The 12,173-nt window shown below is 46.4% G+C and overlaps 1 protein-coding gene across 1 annotated transcript in view; it reads left to right on the forward strand.

The window, feature by feature from the left end:
* Positions 1-12,173, forward strand: part of ITGA7 (integrin subunit alpha 7) — a 94,640-nt gene that overhangs the window by 24,575 nt on the left and 57,892 nt on the right. The window contains exon 2 of the mRNA XM_048487607.1: positions 10,980-11,107. Within this exon, the coding sequence (XP_048343564.1) occupies positions 10,980-11,107 (128 nt within the window). The remainder of the gene's footprint in view (positions 1-10,979; positions 11,108-12,173) is intronic.

Below are 12,173 nucleotides of genomic sequence, written 5' to 3' on the forward strand. Positions count from 1 at the left end.
TCTTAGTGTTGATTCTGTTTCCTCTCTTCCACTGAAGAGCTAAACCATCCTGATAAACACAAACACACACTTTTGCGTCTCGAAACAAGCATGGAGAGAGCTGTCCTGTGTAGGCTGGGAGGTTCAGATTGGCTTTTTCTCCAACAATGAGTAACCAGGAAACCTACCAGCATCTGGCAGGGGATAAGGTTTCTCTGTTGCACTAACACACAGAACAAGCTGCAGCTGTTCATCATGCCGAATTACCACATTACCAAATTACCCATAGTGCCTTGGCAGCTGCCTTGATCAAAGAGATGGTAGGAACTAGATATCGGTTCTTGTGATCACCCATCTTCCTTTCCATTTGAAAGTAATCCAGCATTCATCTTAGGCCCTTTCCGCACTGGCCGATTAAACCGGGATAGCACCAGTAAAAAAACAAGTGTGTGTGTGGGGGGGGGAGGGACTTTGCATGGATCCCATTCCTAACGTGGATCCACTCTGCATTCCCCTCCCCGCCCGGGTTATTCAAGAATCGCGATATTTGCAATTCTTTTGTTTTAATGGGCCTTGCAGCTATGGCCAAGCAAATGCCCCGGCAGGAGGTGCGTTAAAACGAAAGAATCTTGGGTGTGTTTGGTGTTCTGTTTCCTCTCTTCCACTGAAGAGCTAAACCATCCTGATAAACACAACAGATTGGATGTTCCCTGGCTCCTGTCTGTGCAGTCACGAAGGCACAAAGGGCTTTATCATAGTTCTGGGGGATTGGCCATGCCTGCCTGCAGGGCTATGCATTGGAGGCAGGTAAGGACACCAAAAAAAGATGCGCTTCTGTGTGGAGGCGCGCACCCCAGCCAATGTGCTCACTGTCCACAGGACAGCCAGCCATGCAAACGGGCTGGGGCAAGGACGGGTTCGTGTAACCACCTTTCACCCGCGTTTATTGGTCCATGCAGAAAGGGCCTTCCTCCTTCCAAACCATCCTAATCTGCAGAGATCTTTTTCTGACAAGCACAGAAGTTGTGATCTGATACTCTGCTTGGTTCTCTTGAAGATGAAAATTCATTTCTAAAAAGTCTCCCCTTATGGACTGATGCGACCACCCCTTTGGACATCTTCTTGGAAAAAGCTCTGCCTAGAAGCCCTGACCGTGTAGTGAGAACAGCATCTGGTCTCCATGTGGACGTAGAGTGTGTGGGAGAGAGAGCATTGACCCGTACAAGCCTCACCCCTCAAGAGCTCTAATATTCACAAGGAGAGGCAGAGAATTTAGGACCTTTGAAGCAGTGGTATTTACTGTTTACTGGACCATAGCAAGGTGTGGATAGAACATACATGCTGAATACTGCGAGTTTCAGTTTCATTCTAAGTAGGGTTGGGAAGGATCTCCATATTCTATCTTCCAGATGATCTGGTAAAGTCAGTGGGCTGTGGGAACAAGGTGCAGGGATTTTCCTTGAAAGTCTGTGGATTGCAGGTATATCAGATAGAGGAACACATGGGACTTTTTCTCCCTTCTATTCTAAATCAGTAAATCAGAAAACAGTCTTTAGAGTCTGTGTATTTCTTAGTTCCAGAAGTCCTGTTTAAACAACACACACACACATTTGCATCTCATTCATTCATTCATTCATTCATTCATTCATTCATTCATTCATTCATTCATTCATTCATTCATTCATTCATTCATTCATTCATTCATTCTCTCCCTCCCTCCCTCCCTCCCTCCCTCCTCCCTCCCTCCCTCCCTCCCTCCACCCATCCACCCACCCATCCACCCATCCACCCATCCACCCATCTATCTATCTATCTATCTATCTATCTATCTATCTATCTATCTGTCTGTCTGTCTGTCTGTCTGTCTGTCTGTCTGTCTGTCTGTCTGTCTGTCTGTCTGTCTGTCTGTCTGTCTGTCTGTCTGTCTATCTATCTATCTATCTATCTAATCAGCCCGCCTTTTTTTAACTTAGAATTATTGGAACGGAGTTCTCCTATCCTAGTTCTCTAACCACATGTATGTATGGGATCAGTGACGTAGCTACAGATTTTTTATGGGACGGGTTCAGGGGCATGTCCACATCCCCAGCCACCCCTGGGGGCATGGCCATGCCTCCCTAAGCTCCGCCTCCACCTCAGTGCTGCGAGGCAGGGGATGGCAGTCTCCCCTGTCCTCGCCCCCTCCCCCCCACATGCTGGGAGCCCAGCCGTCAGCCATCAGTCCCTTCTTCCCTCCCCACACCACCAGGGGGCATGGCCATGCCTTCCAACCCCCGACTCCGGCCTCAGTGCTTATAAAAGCAACTCTCCGAGGCTGGGGACTGTAATCTCTTCTCCCCGGAGGGGAGGGAAGAAGGGACTGATGGCTGGGAGCCCAGCCAGGGAGGGAGGGGGTGGGGTGGAGCAGAGCTTCAGACATGTAATGTTGGGGTTGAACTCATAAACCCCCCTTACCTATGTCATTGTATGGGATAGCCCAGGCTAGCCTGAACTTGTCAGATTGTAGACGTTAAGCAGGGTCAGCCTCAGCTAGTAATCGGATGGAAGACCCCTCAGGAATACGAGAGTCCGACTCAGAGGCAGGCAATGGCAAACCACCTCTGAACGTCTCTTGCCTTGAAAATCATACAAGGCCACTATGAATCAGCTGTGACTTGATGGCACTTTTCACCATCCCTATGGGGCAAGTCACTATAGGAATGTTGTATCTGCTGTCTCTATAGCAGGGACTGGATTTTTATTACCCCAAAGTGCACTGTAATGTCGGGCTGCAGGAAAGCTGGGACTGCTCATAAGGAACAGGATGTCTGTTGGTGTGGCAGTTAGGTGCTAGGAAATATTATTCCATTTTCCTCCCAGAGAATCAAAGCCATTTGATATAAATTGTGTATCGTAATGCACATGTGACCTGGTTGCAGTAGACAAATGAATTAAATTCTTGATAATTTTTGTGCTGATGCTGACTGGGCATACATGTGTGCACGATCACATCATTGTATGTGTTAACTAAACACCAGTTTAATTAACAGGTATTACTCCCAGCATATATCTACTGCTTGCTAACAGGGACTAGAATGCTTATGTCTTCCAAAAGCGCTTCTTGAAAGTGGATAAGTAATTCCCTTTGTCCATCAATTCAGTACCCTGATTTGGGTGATTTTAACAGGGTAGAGAAGGAATAGCTATCTCTTATTAAGAAGAAGAAGAGGAAGAAGAGTTGGATTTATATCCCCCCTTTCTCTCCTGTAGGAGACTCAAAGGGGCTTACAATCTCCTTGCCCTTCCCCCCTCACAACAAACACCCTGTGAGGTGGGTGGGGCTGAGAGAGCTCAGAAGAGCTGTGACTAGCCCAAGGTCACCCAGCTGGCATGTGTGGGAGTGCACAGGCTAACCTGAATTCCCCAGATAAGCCTCCACAGCTCAGGCGGCAAAGCGGGGAATCAAACCTGGTTCCTCCAGATTAGAATGCACCTGCTCTTAACCACTACGCCACTGCTGCTCCCCAGATTAGAATGCCTCCAGATTAGAATGCACCTGCTCTTAACCACTACGCCACTGCTGCTTAAGAAATATGGATTACCATAGAGGAGAATCGGATGGGGCATTGTTTGAGTTTTGTTCTAGCCCCTGTGAGATACTGGTTTAAGATAGGGATGAGCACAATTTTTACTTGGTAAATGTCATGTTTGAGTTTTAAAAGCACAGAAATTGTCAGTGAAGCCGAATAAAGCCGACACCCGTTCAGTTGAAGCCCTCCTCCCAATGCTGCCATTTCCCAAGTCCCCGAGGACCTGAAAAACAGCTGTGGGGGTGGGAGTTTGAGCCCTTGCCAAAAATGCTGAATCATGTTTGGCTTTCTCAGCACCAGGACTGTTCGGCTCTGCCGAATACCCTGGGTTTTTTCCGGCAAACCCGAAAAAGCTGAGAAAAGCCGAAACCCCCAATGAAAAGGGGGAACTTGTCATGATTATTCAGGCAAGGGTGAAATGGCCTTTGAGGGCTAGTCCACCTAATGTTGTGTTCTTGACTAGGAATTCCAGGAGCTGTGGAAGAGGGGGGGGGGGGCAGAATGACAGCTGTGTTGAAGCACCAGCAGCAGCTGATGGCTGCAAATTTTGTGGTGGGAGGCAAGTTACTGCTCCAGTTTACATGTGACTTCTGTCTTGGCAGGCTGAAGGAGGGCCTGGAAGCTCTACCCCCACCCCCACCCGCAGCAAAAGACATCTGCCTGTGCTGGAAACTAATTTCCATTTTTCTTGCACTCATTGATACCTTCATTGAGCGCATTAACGTGATTTGTGTGGATGGGGAAACATTCACTGACATTCCCTCACATCAATTCAAGGTCGTTGAGGCTCAGCAGGAGGGCGGGGAGGCGAGCAGGCAGCAGAAACCGGGTCTCCTTTGTGCTTTCTCATTAAGTAGTAATGGGATTGACAGCTATGTCATGGGATTCGGCTTTTCTTGTAGCAGAACTGCAGTTACTTTGGCAAAGTGTTTTTCTCTCCCTTTTTGGCACTGCTCTCTATTCTCTATTAGCCGTTTTCACGCTGGTATTAGCCCTAGGGATCAGACTTGGAGAAGAACAAGAGTGCTACTCTCAGCACTGAGCACTTGGGCTACCATTCCTTTTGGGAGAGAGGGTGTTCCTCCTAATGTTTACACTTATATTGGATCCGAGGTGGTCTCATCCACCGCTGGTATTAGCCCTAGGGATCAGACTTGGAGAAGAACAAGAGTGCTACTCTTAGCACTGAGCAATTGGGCTACCATTCCTTTTGGGAGGGAGGATGTTCCTCCTAATGTTTACACTTATATTGGATCCGAGGTGGTCTCCTCCACCACTGAGGGAAACGTGTAGGTGGCCAAGGCCTTACATACAGACAAAATTAAGAAATATGTCTTCTATGCATTATGTTTTCATCCCACTCTGCCTTCAGGCACTCAGTGCATGGTTCCCACTCCCACTTTCTCCTCACAGTACCCTGTCAGATGGGCTGGGGTGAGAAAAAAAAATAACTGGCCCAGGATCACCCAGTGAGTTGTGACCTCGGCTCTTGTGTATCCTATTCCAACACTTTAGTTACTAAATCATATTGGCTTTTCAAGATTAGCTTGTGTGGTATGAACATCCATAGATAGAACTGGTTTGTTTATTTGGCATGATAGCCCCTCATCAAGATTATGAAGTCAGAGGGTTAACGTTCTGGTATTTGATCCCCGAAAATCCCTTCACCCCACTGCTCTGGCACTTAGATTCCACCACAGACTGCCAACAGGAACGTTGCAGGGATGTCTCTTCCCAAACCTGTTTTTAAAGATTAGGAACTTGTTTTTTTTAACTGAAATCTGAAATTCTCACAAGGTTGCATTTGCATCCATTAAGCAATTCCACGCTTGTATGCTACAATAAAAACATACAGCCTTGGGGATTAAAGTTTCTGCTAATGGAAGGGGAATGCCAAATCCCACTAGATTCCCCTTTCTACTGCCAGTTCCTGCCCTGTGTTATTTCTCTGGGCCCCTTGTTCCCATGAGCAGCATTTTGTGGGGGTCAATGGGACACCGTGGGATGGGACCAGGCAGTTCCAATCCTCTCATGGAAAATGTAGTCTTGGTCCAGATTCTAGTGAAAACTGGTGGTGGCAGTGGGGGAAGGGGGGATACTTCAGTGAAAGGGATGCTGGGACTTTCATAACAATAAAGAAGAGGGACGGTCAGAAACTGCAGCTTTTCTTACCCCTTTTTGGCCAAAGTTCTTCATGGTCACTAAGAAAGCCGGAATCTTGTCTTCCGTGACATCTGATCACCCACATGGCAGCTTTTTTGGGGAGGAAAGGACAACAAAAGTATGCCCCCATACTTTTTAAAATCACCTCCATAGTAGCTTTCATGTATCAAGTGCAGTTTTTCAAAATTCTTGTCTCACAGTCCAATCTAGATGGGGGAGCCTCAATCCAGTTGAGGAGGCAGGGCAGGGCTGCGCCAACGTGTTTGTCTGATCTGCCTGCGTGGGGGGCACCTGCGCTGTCAGAGGGGGCAAAGCAGTGGTGGGATCCAAAAATTTTAGTAACAGGTTCCCATGGTGGTGGGATTCAAACAGTGGCGTAGCGCCAATGGGGATGGGCGGGGCACAACAGGGGCGTGGCCGGGTATTCCGGGGGCGGGGCATTAATAATTTCTCTGTTACTGTAAAAAACTCTTACTGTAAAAAAAAAGTTCCTAATTTCCAGCTGGTATCTTTCTGTCCATAATTTAAACTCATTATCGCAAGTCCTATCGTCTACTGCCAACAGAAACAACTACTTCTCCTCTAATTGACTGCCTGTCAAATACTTAATACTTTCAAATACTTCATTTTGTTTCTAGAAATCAAAAGAAGGATACTTTCCTTAAACAAGGAACTTTACCATATTTCTAAAACATGTTCTTAAAACAGCCCAACAGGGAGAATTATCCCGTTTTCTACCTTCGCTAACCAGCCACATAGGAAACAACAGGACTTTATGATTTTTGGACCTAATGGAATTTCTAATGGAAAAGCAGACCTAATTAGTAACCCCCTCTCGGCACACACAAATAATTAGTAACCCCCTCTCGGGAACTGGTGAGAACCTGCTGGATCCCACCTCTGGGGCAAAGGTGCCCGTGGCAGGCCACTTAGCTCTGCAGTGCCAAAAGGTGGAAGTCCACGTCATGGAGCTGTGCTGGCATTCCAACAGACATCGGTAGGAAGGAGGGGTGAGCTGGGCCATTCCTGGGGTGGAGCTGACATTAGTTGACTTTCACCCTGGGTTTGTGGCTAGTTGTGCCGTGGCCCAGGTCCTGGACTTACACCAACCTTTCGAGTGGCGTTAAGTCTGTTAAGTCCTATAGAGGGCTTTTGGGCAGCGTGGGTAGGGGCGCTTTTCCTTTTCCTTTCTCCCCAGCCACCGAGGGCTCTGGATTGGGCAGCCCAACTCCAAACAACTCTGAAAAAGATTAGGCTGAGAGATGGTGACTTGCCCCAGGCTCAGCTGAACCTGAAAATTCTACACTCATATCTATTTCCCTTGCACCATTTCCCAAATAGAATTCCTCCACCTCAAGCTGCTCTTAGGCCCCTTCCGCACATGCAGAATAATGCACTTTCAGTCCATTCTCACAATTGTTTGCTAGTGGATTTTGCTATTTCACGCAGTAAAATTCAGCTGTAAAGTGCATTGAAAGTGGATTGAAAGTGCATTATTCTGCATGTGCGGAAGGGGCAGATGGCATCCATATCTTTGTGCCTGTCTTCCCCTACTGGGGCTAACAGCATCTCAAATGGATGGATCCATGTGGATTCATCCATGTGGACTGAGTGGATCCATGTGGATTCCCAAATGCTCCTGAGGATTTTTCTCCTATCATAATTATCATGTCCATTGAAGCTCTATTGGAACTGTGTAATAAAGAGGGGACTCTGGTTTCCACTGCTGGTGGTTTGGGATCTCTATGGGCCCCACCAAGATCTGGAGCCTTCAGCAGCTGTGACGGTTTTGCAAATAAAAATAGTTTTTCTTTGCTCCAACAGATTCCACATTGACTGTACTTCCTCGGCACCTTCCTGAGGCTTCCAATGGTTTTGTTTCTATGGATATCTTTCTGTTGATGTAGCCTGAGTCTGGGGTTCCCACTTGAATTCCCCCGTGGATCTGCCACGGATAGGTTTATTAATTTATTTATTCATTTCTCAGTCTTATAGATCGCCCAACCCCCGGAGGGCTCTGGGCGGTAAACAACATAAAATAACAGTTACACAATAGACTGTAAATAATTTAAGCTAAAATGCAGCAATTAATAACGACTAATAACAGCAGTTCCCGCAATAACGACTAATAACGACTAATAACAGCAGTGCCCGCAGGTTCCATCCAAAGCTGAAACAGCTGCTTCTTCATAAACTTTTGCAGCATTGGGGAGCATCTGTGAGATATTTTCCCCAGAAGTCCACATTCTGGGTTTCCTGTGATCCTTCCCAAACCTGGTTTGGTACAGATTGTTCGATTCCCCATGGTCAATTGATCACGTGACACTTATGTAAAAAATCATGGTTTAAGCAAAGACACCCCACGGCTTAAGTGCTGATCCCTGTTCTGGCGCGCGCTCCCCCCCTTATCACACATTTTTCAGAAACCTGCATGGAAGTGCAGCTTTTTGAAAAACATGCACTGAAGCCGGTTTGGTGGGGAAGTTCAGGGGCAGAGTAGGTTTATTTTTCCCGCCGTACGGAGTGACGTGAAGCCTTCCAGCCAATCAGAGCACACTGGGCTGTGTGCAAAGCGCATGCAGCCTTTTGTTGTTGTTGTGCGCCGGTCGAGACTACTTAGAAACGTAGAAACGCTTATGTGCAAACTGTGTAAACTAAACTGTGTAAATTGAAATTAGCCTTCTGAGCTAACGAAGCTGCACAGGTAAAGAGTTGGAATGGCGATGTAAAGTCCCGCCCCAACACAACACAACAGCCAATCAGGATGAGGAAGAACAGGCCCACTGAGCAGATTGCGTGTTTGTAGGGAGTGTTACATTGCTTGAAACCGTGATAGACATTGAGCTCTCATTGTGACACACGCTGCAGTGGGGAGGGAGAAACTGCAATAAAAAAGGTGCTGTTTCTTTTGGAACCGGGGTTGTCCAGTTTAGTTTTCCAGTGGGGACTCCACCTCGATTTGGAAAAAAAACTCAAAGCGTGTCTGCGGTGTGGATGAGAAGGTATGCATTTGTGCAGGTTCTTTCTATATTGCCACAAGGGGCTAGAGCAGGGGTGTCCAACTCTGGCGCTGATCGGAATTGTAGTCCATGAACATCTGAAGCGCCAGAGTTGGATACCCTGGGCTAGAGACTTACTTTAAAAAATGAAGCTGAGAACTCAGAGGATCTAGTTGGTGGATTATTATAATATTGTAGCACTACAGCAGTATATCAATGGGCAATAGTTTTAAAAACCTGAAAGAGAGCCCTCTGGTGCTTTTAGTAGGGGAACCGTGGCCACAGACAGCTGAGGCTAGGCAAATGCAAGAAAACTGCTGTGTAGATGCTCCTTTGCCACTGTGAATGCTTCTGCATTTGCAGCAGCAATGAAGGCAACATGGAGAATCTGGTAAGTAAAAGCAGCTTATAAAAATCTTTTTATGTAAAGGCCCTTTCCAGAAGTCTCAAGGAGCCTGCTACTTGGGCTTGGCTGGAAACAGAATAATTTCCATCCAGTGGAATTTCTGCCCAGTACTGAAATAATTTCCATCCTTCTTGGGCAAAGTGTTTGAGAAAGAAAAAGCGGTGGTGCTGCAGAGCCAGAATTTTCTAGATAAAATTATTATCTCCCTTGAAAGGGCTAGTCCCCTTTCTCCTCTCTCTACCAGGTAATTGTTTGTGGTCAGACTTCTGTTTGGTGATTTGATTGGTTGTGCTTTTTATAACTGTGCGATTTCTTAAATAGAACAAGGAATTCTTGTTGCTGCTGTTTTAAAATTTGAATCGTAGGCTTCTGTTTTAAGACTTGACTTGTAAGTCTAAGTTTTCACTTGTTCTTTTTTTTTTTTGGTTGATCTGTTGCTGTTTCTATTATTGTTGATTTATTATTGCTGTAAAAACTACAGCCCTCACAACCAGCTATATGTTCACCTGAGTCATTAAAATTACCTGTTTCTCATGGTAAGATGGCTCAGTATTTTTCCAGTTTTGATAATCCATCCCATCGCAGAGCATTTATGCTGGCGAGGTTTAACGCCTTCCCCTCTAAAGTGATGGAAGGAAGATCCCAAGGCATACCGATTTCAGAGAGATGTTGTTCGTGCCGTGCAAATGAAGTGGATTCAATTCAGCATATTCATTTAAACTGTCAGTTCTTTTCTACTTTACATAGTATCTATATTACTCCGCTTCTCAAAACAAAATCCAGCCTCCCCTCGACATACGCAGTCACTTATTTATTAAACGATCTATCCCCTGTGAGAACTCTCAAGGTCGCTATCTTTTTAGCAGAAGTAATAAACGAAAGACGATACCAAAAACCTGAGCTCATGTATTCATACAAGTTTCCAAATACACGGGTCCACGCGTGATTTAATATAGCGACAAACGTGAGCCATTATCAAAATGTAAGCGAATGGTACACCAGCGTGGTGTAGTGGTTAAGAGTAGGTGGACTCCAGCTTAGAGAACCAGGTTTGATTTCTCACTCCTCCACAAAAGTAGCAGACTCTTATCTGGCGAACCACATATGTTTCCCCACTCCTACATTCCTGCTGGGTGACTTTGGGCCAGTCACTGTTCATTCAAAACCTCCCCACCCCCTGCTGTTTGTCTCATTGGGAAAAATTTAGGTATCTACCATATAGGGTACAGATTCATCCTTTCTCGGGCCACCAAATTTGTTGAGATTGCTTAATTGTCTGATTCTAAATATTGTCTCATATATCTGATGATCTGTATACACAATGTTTTATTATGACTTGGATTTTATTGTTTGTAGAGATTATATTTTATGCCTAATAAAGGTTCACTGTACTGTACTGTATTTATTATAGATATAATATGATCTAGTATGTGGATACCCCATGGGGTCTCTAGCCTTTAACCTGTCTTTGCTTCCAACATCCTACAATTGCTCAATTGCAGAAAGATCAGTAAGAAAAGCCTTCTCCTAATGTTACACCAACGTGGTGTAGTGGTTAAGAGTAGGTGGACTCTAAACTGGAGAACCAGGTTTGATTTCTCACTCCTCCACAAGAGCAGCAGAATCTTATCTGGCGAACCACATATGTTTCCCCACTCCTACATTCCTGCTGGGTGACTTTGGGCCAGTCACGGTTCATTCAAAACTCTCTCAGCCCCACAAGGGGAGAGGAAGGGAAAGGAGTTTGTAAGCTACCTTGAGTCTCCTTACAGGAGAGAAAAGCTGGGTATAAGTTCAAACTCTTCCACTCCTACCTCATGCACTTTCTCAGCTCTTATTACCACTTTGTTCTGTCTTTTTTAGGCTCTTGGTGGGAGCGCCACAGGCAGCTGCGTTGCCAGGTCAAAAGGCCAACCGGACTGGCGGGCTGTACGCCTGCCCCCTGACCCATGAGATAAATGACTGCAAGCGTGTGGCCATCGACGAGGGAGGTAGGGGAATTGTGTGACCGCACCTGGGTGAAAAATGAACCTCTCACGTGGCTTCGTTCCGGTGACTAGTTTGGATCAGGGTTTAACTGAAGTCATCTTAGAATCTGAGTTGGGCATGAATCCTGGGCACTGGGTCTGGCTGAACTTCGGTTTAGGTTTACGGTAACATAAAGCTGGAAGTTGTTCACAGAGACAGAGCGAGGGGGAACTGCGGCTGGGGCACACGCGTGCCCTGTGGCCCTGCCGCAGCGCCATCTGCCCCCGCCCCGGAATGCCCCCACCACGCCCCCTCCGCTGCCTCACCTGGGGTGTCACGCCCCACCCGGCCCTGTTGGAGCTACGCTACTGGTTGTTCACCATGGTCATTTCCTCACGGCAAAACCTGGGTCTATTTTATCCTGGGGTGTCCATTTGCATGGCTGCCCGTTTTTTTTGAAGGAACCCAATGAAGACCAGGAGGAAATGCTCCAGCTTGTTTTACACGAGTCCAGGACTTCTATATTTACTTCAGAAGCATATCTGAGCATGTCCAGTGTCCCGAGTTCTGATTGGCTGTTGTTTTTGAGTGGCAGCTGCAAGAATCTCTGAGCATCTGGTGTCCTAGGTTCTGATTGGCTGTTCATTTTTTAAGTGGCAGCTTGAATGAATGTCAGGCGGGGAGATCAGGCGGCTGGGCGGGAAAAATAAACAGGTCCTGCTCCTGATTGGTGTTTGCACGGTAGCAGGTTCTAGCAGGCTCATCCTAGGGGTTTTAAAAAGAACCTCCAATTTGGCAGTTTTTGAATACCCTGGAATGAGGGAAATATCGCAGGGCAACCCCGCTTTAGGACCTGGATCTGTGCGGAATTCTTGGCTGCACAGGGATATTTTTCTTGCACAACCCAGGATATTTTGACCATGTTGAAACGGCCCATGAGTGGCAGTGCTCTTCCCCAGAACATATGAAATGAGAATATTTTTTAAATGTTCGTGAGCATTTGTGACCTTATCCTGTTATCTAGATCTGGGATTTAAGGGCATGCTTTCCAGGTGGGTTTGACCCTTAACTGCTCACGTTTATGAAATT

This window comes from Sphaerodactylus townsendi, linkage group LG03 (genome assembly GCF_021028975.2).
Source record: "Sphaerodactylus townsendi isolate TG3544 linkage group LG03, MPM_Stown_v2.3, whole genome shotgun sequence".
Lineage (NCBI taxonomy): Eukaryota > Metazoa > Chordata > Lepidosauria > Squamata > Sphaerodactylidae > Sphaerodactylus > Sphaerodactylus townsendi.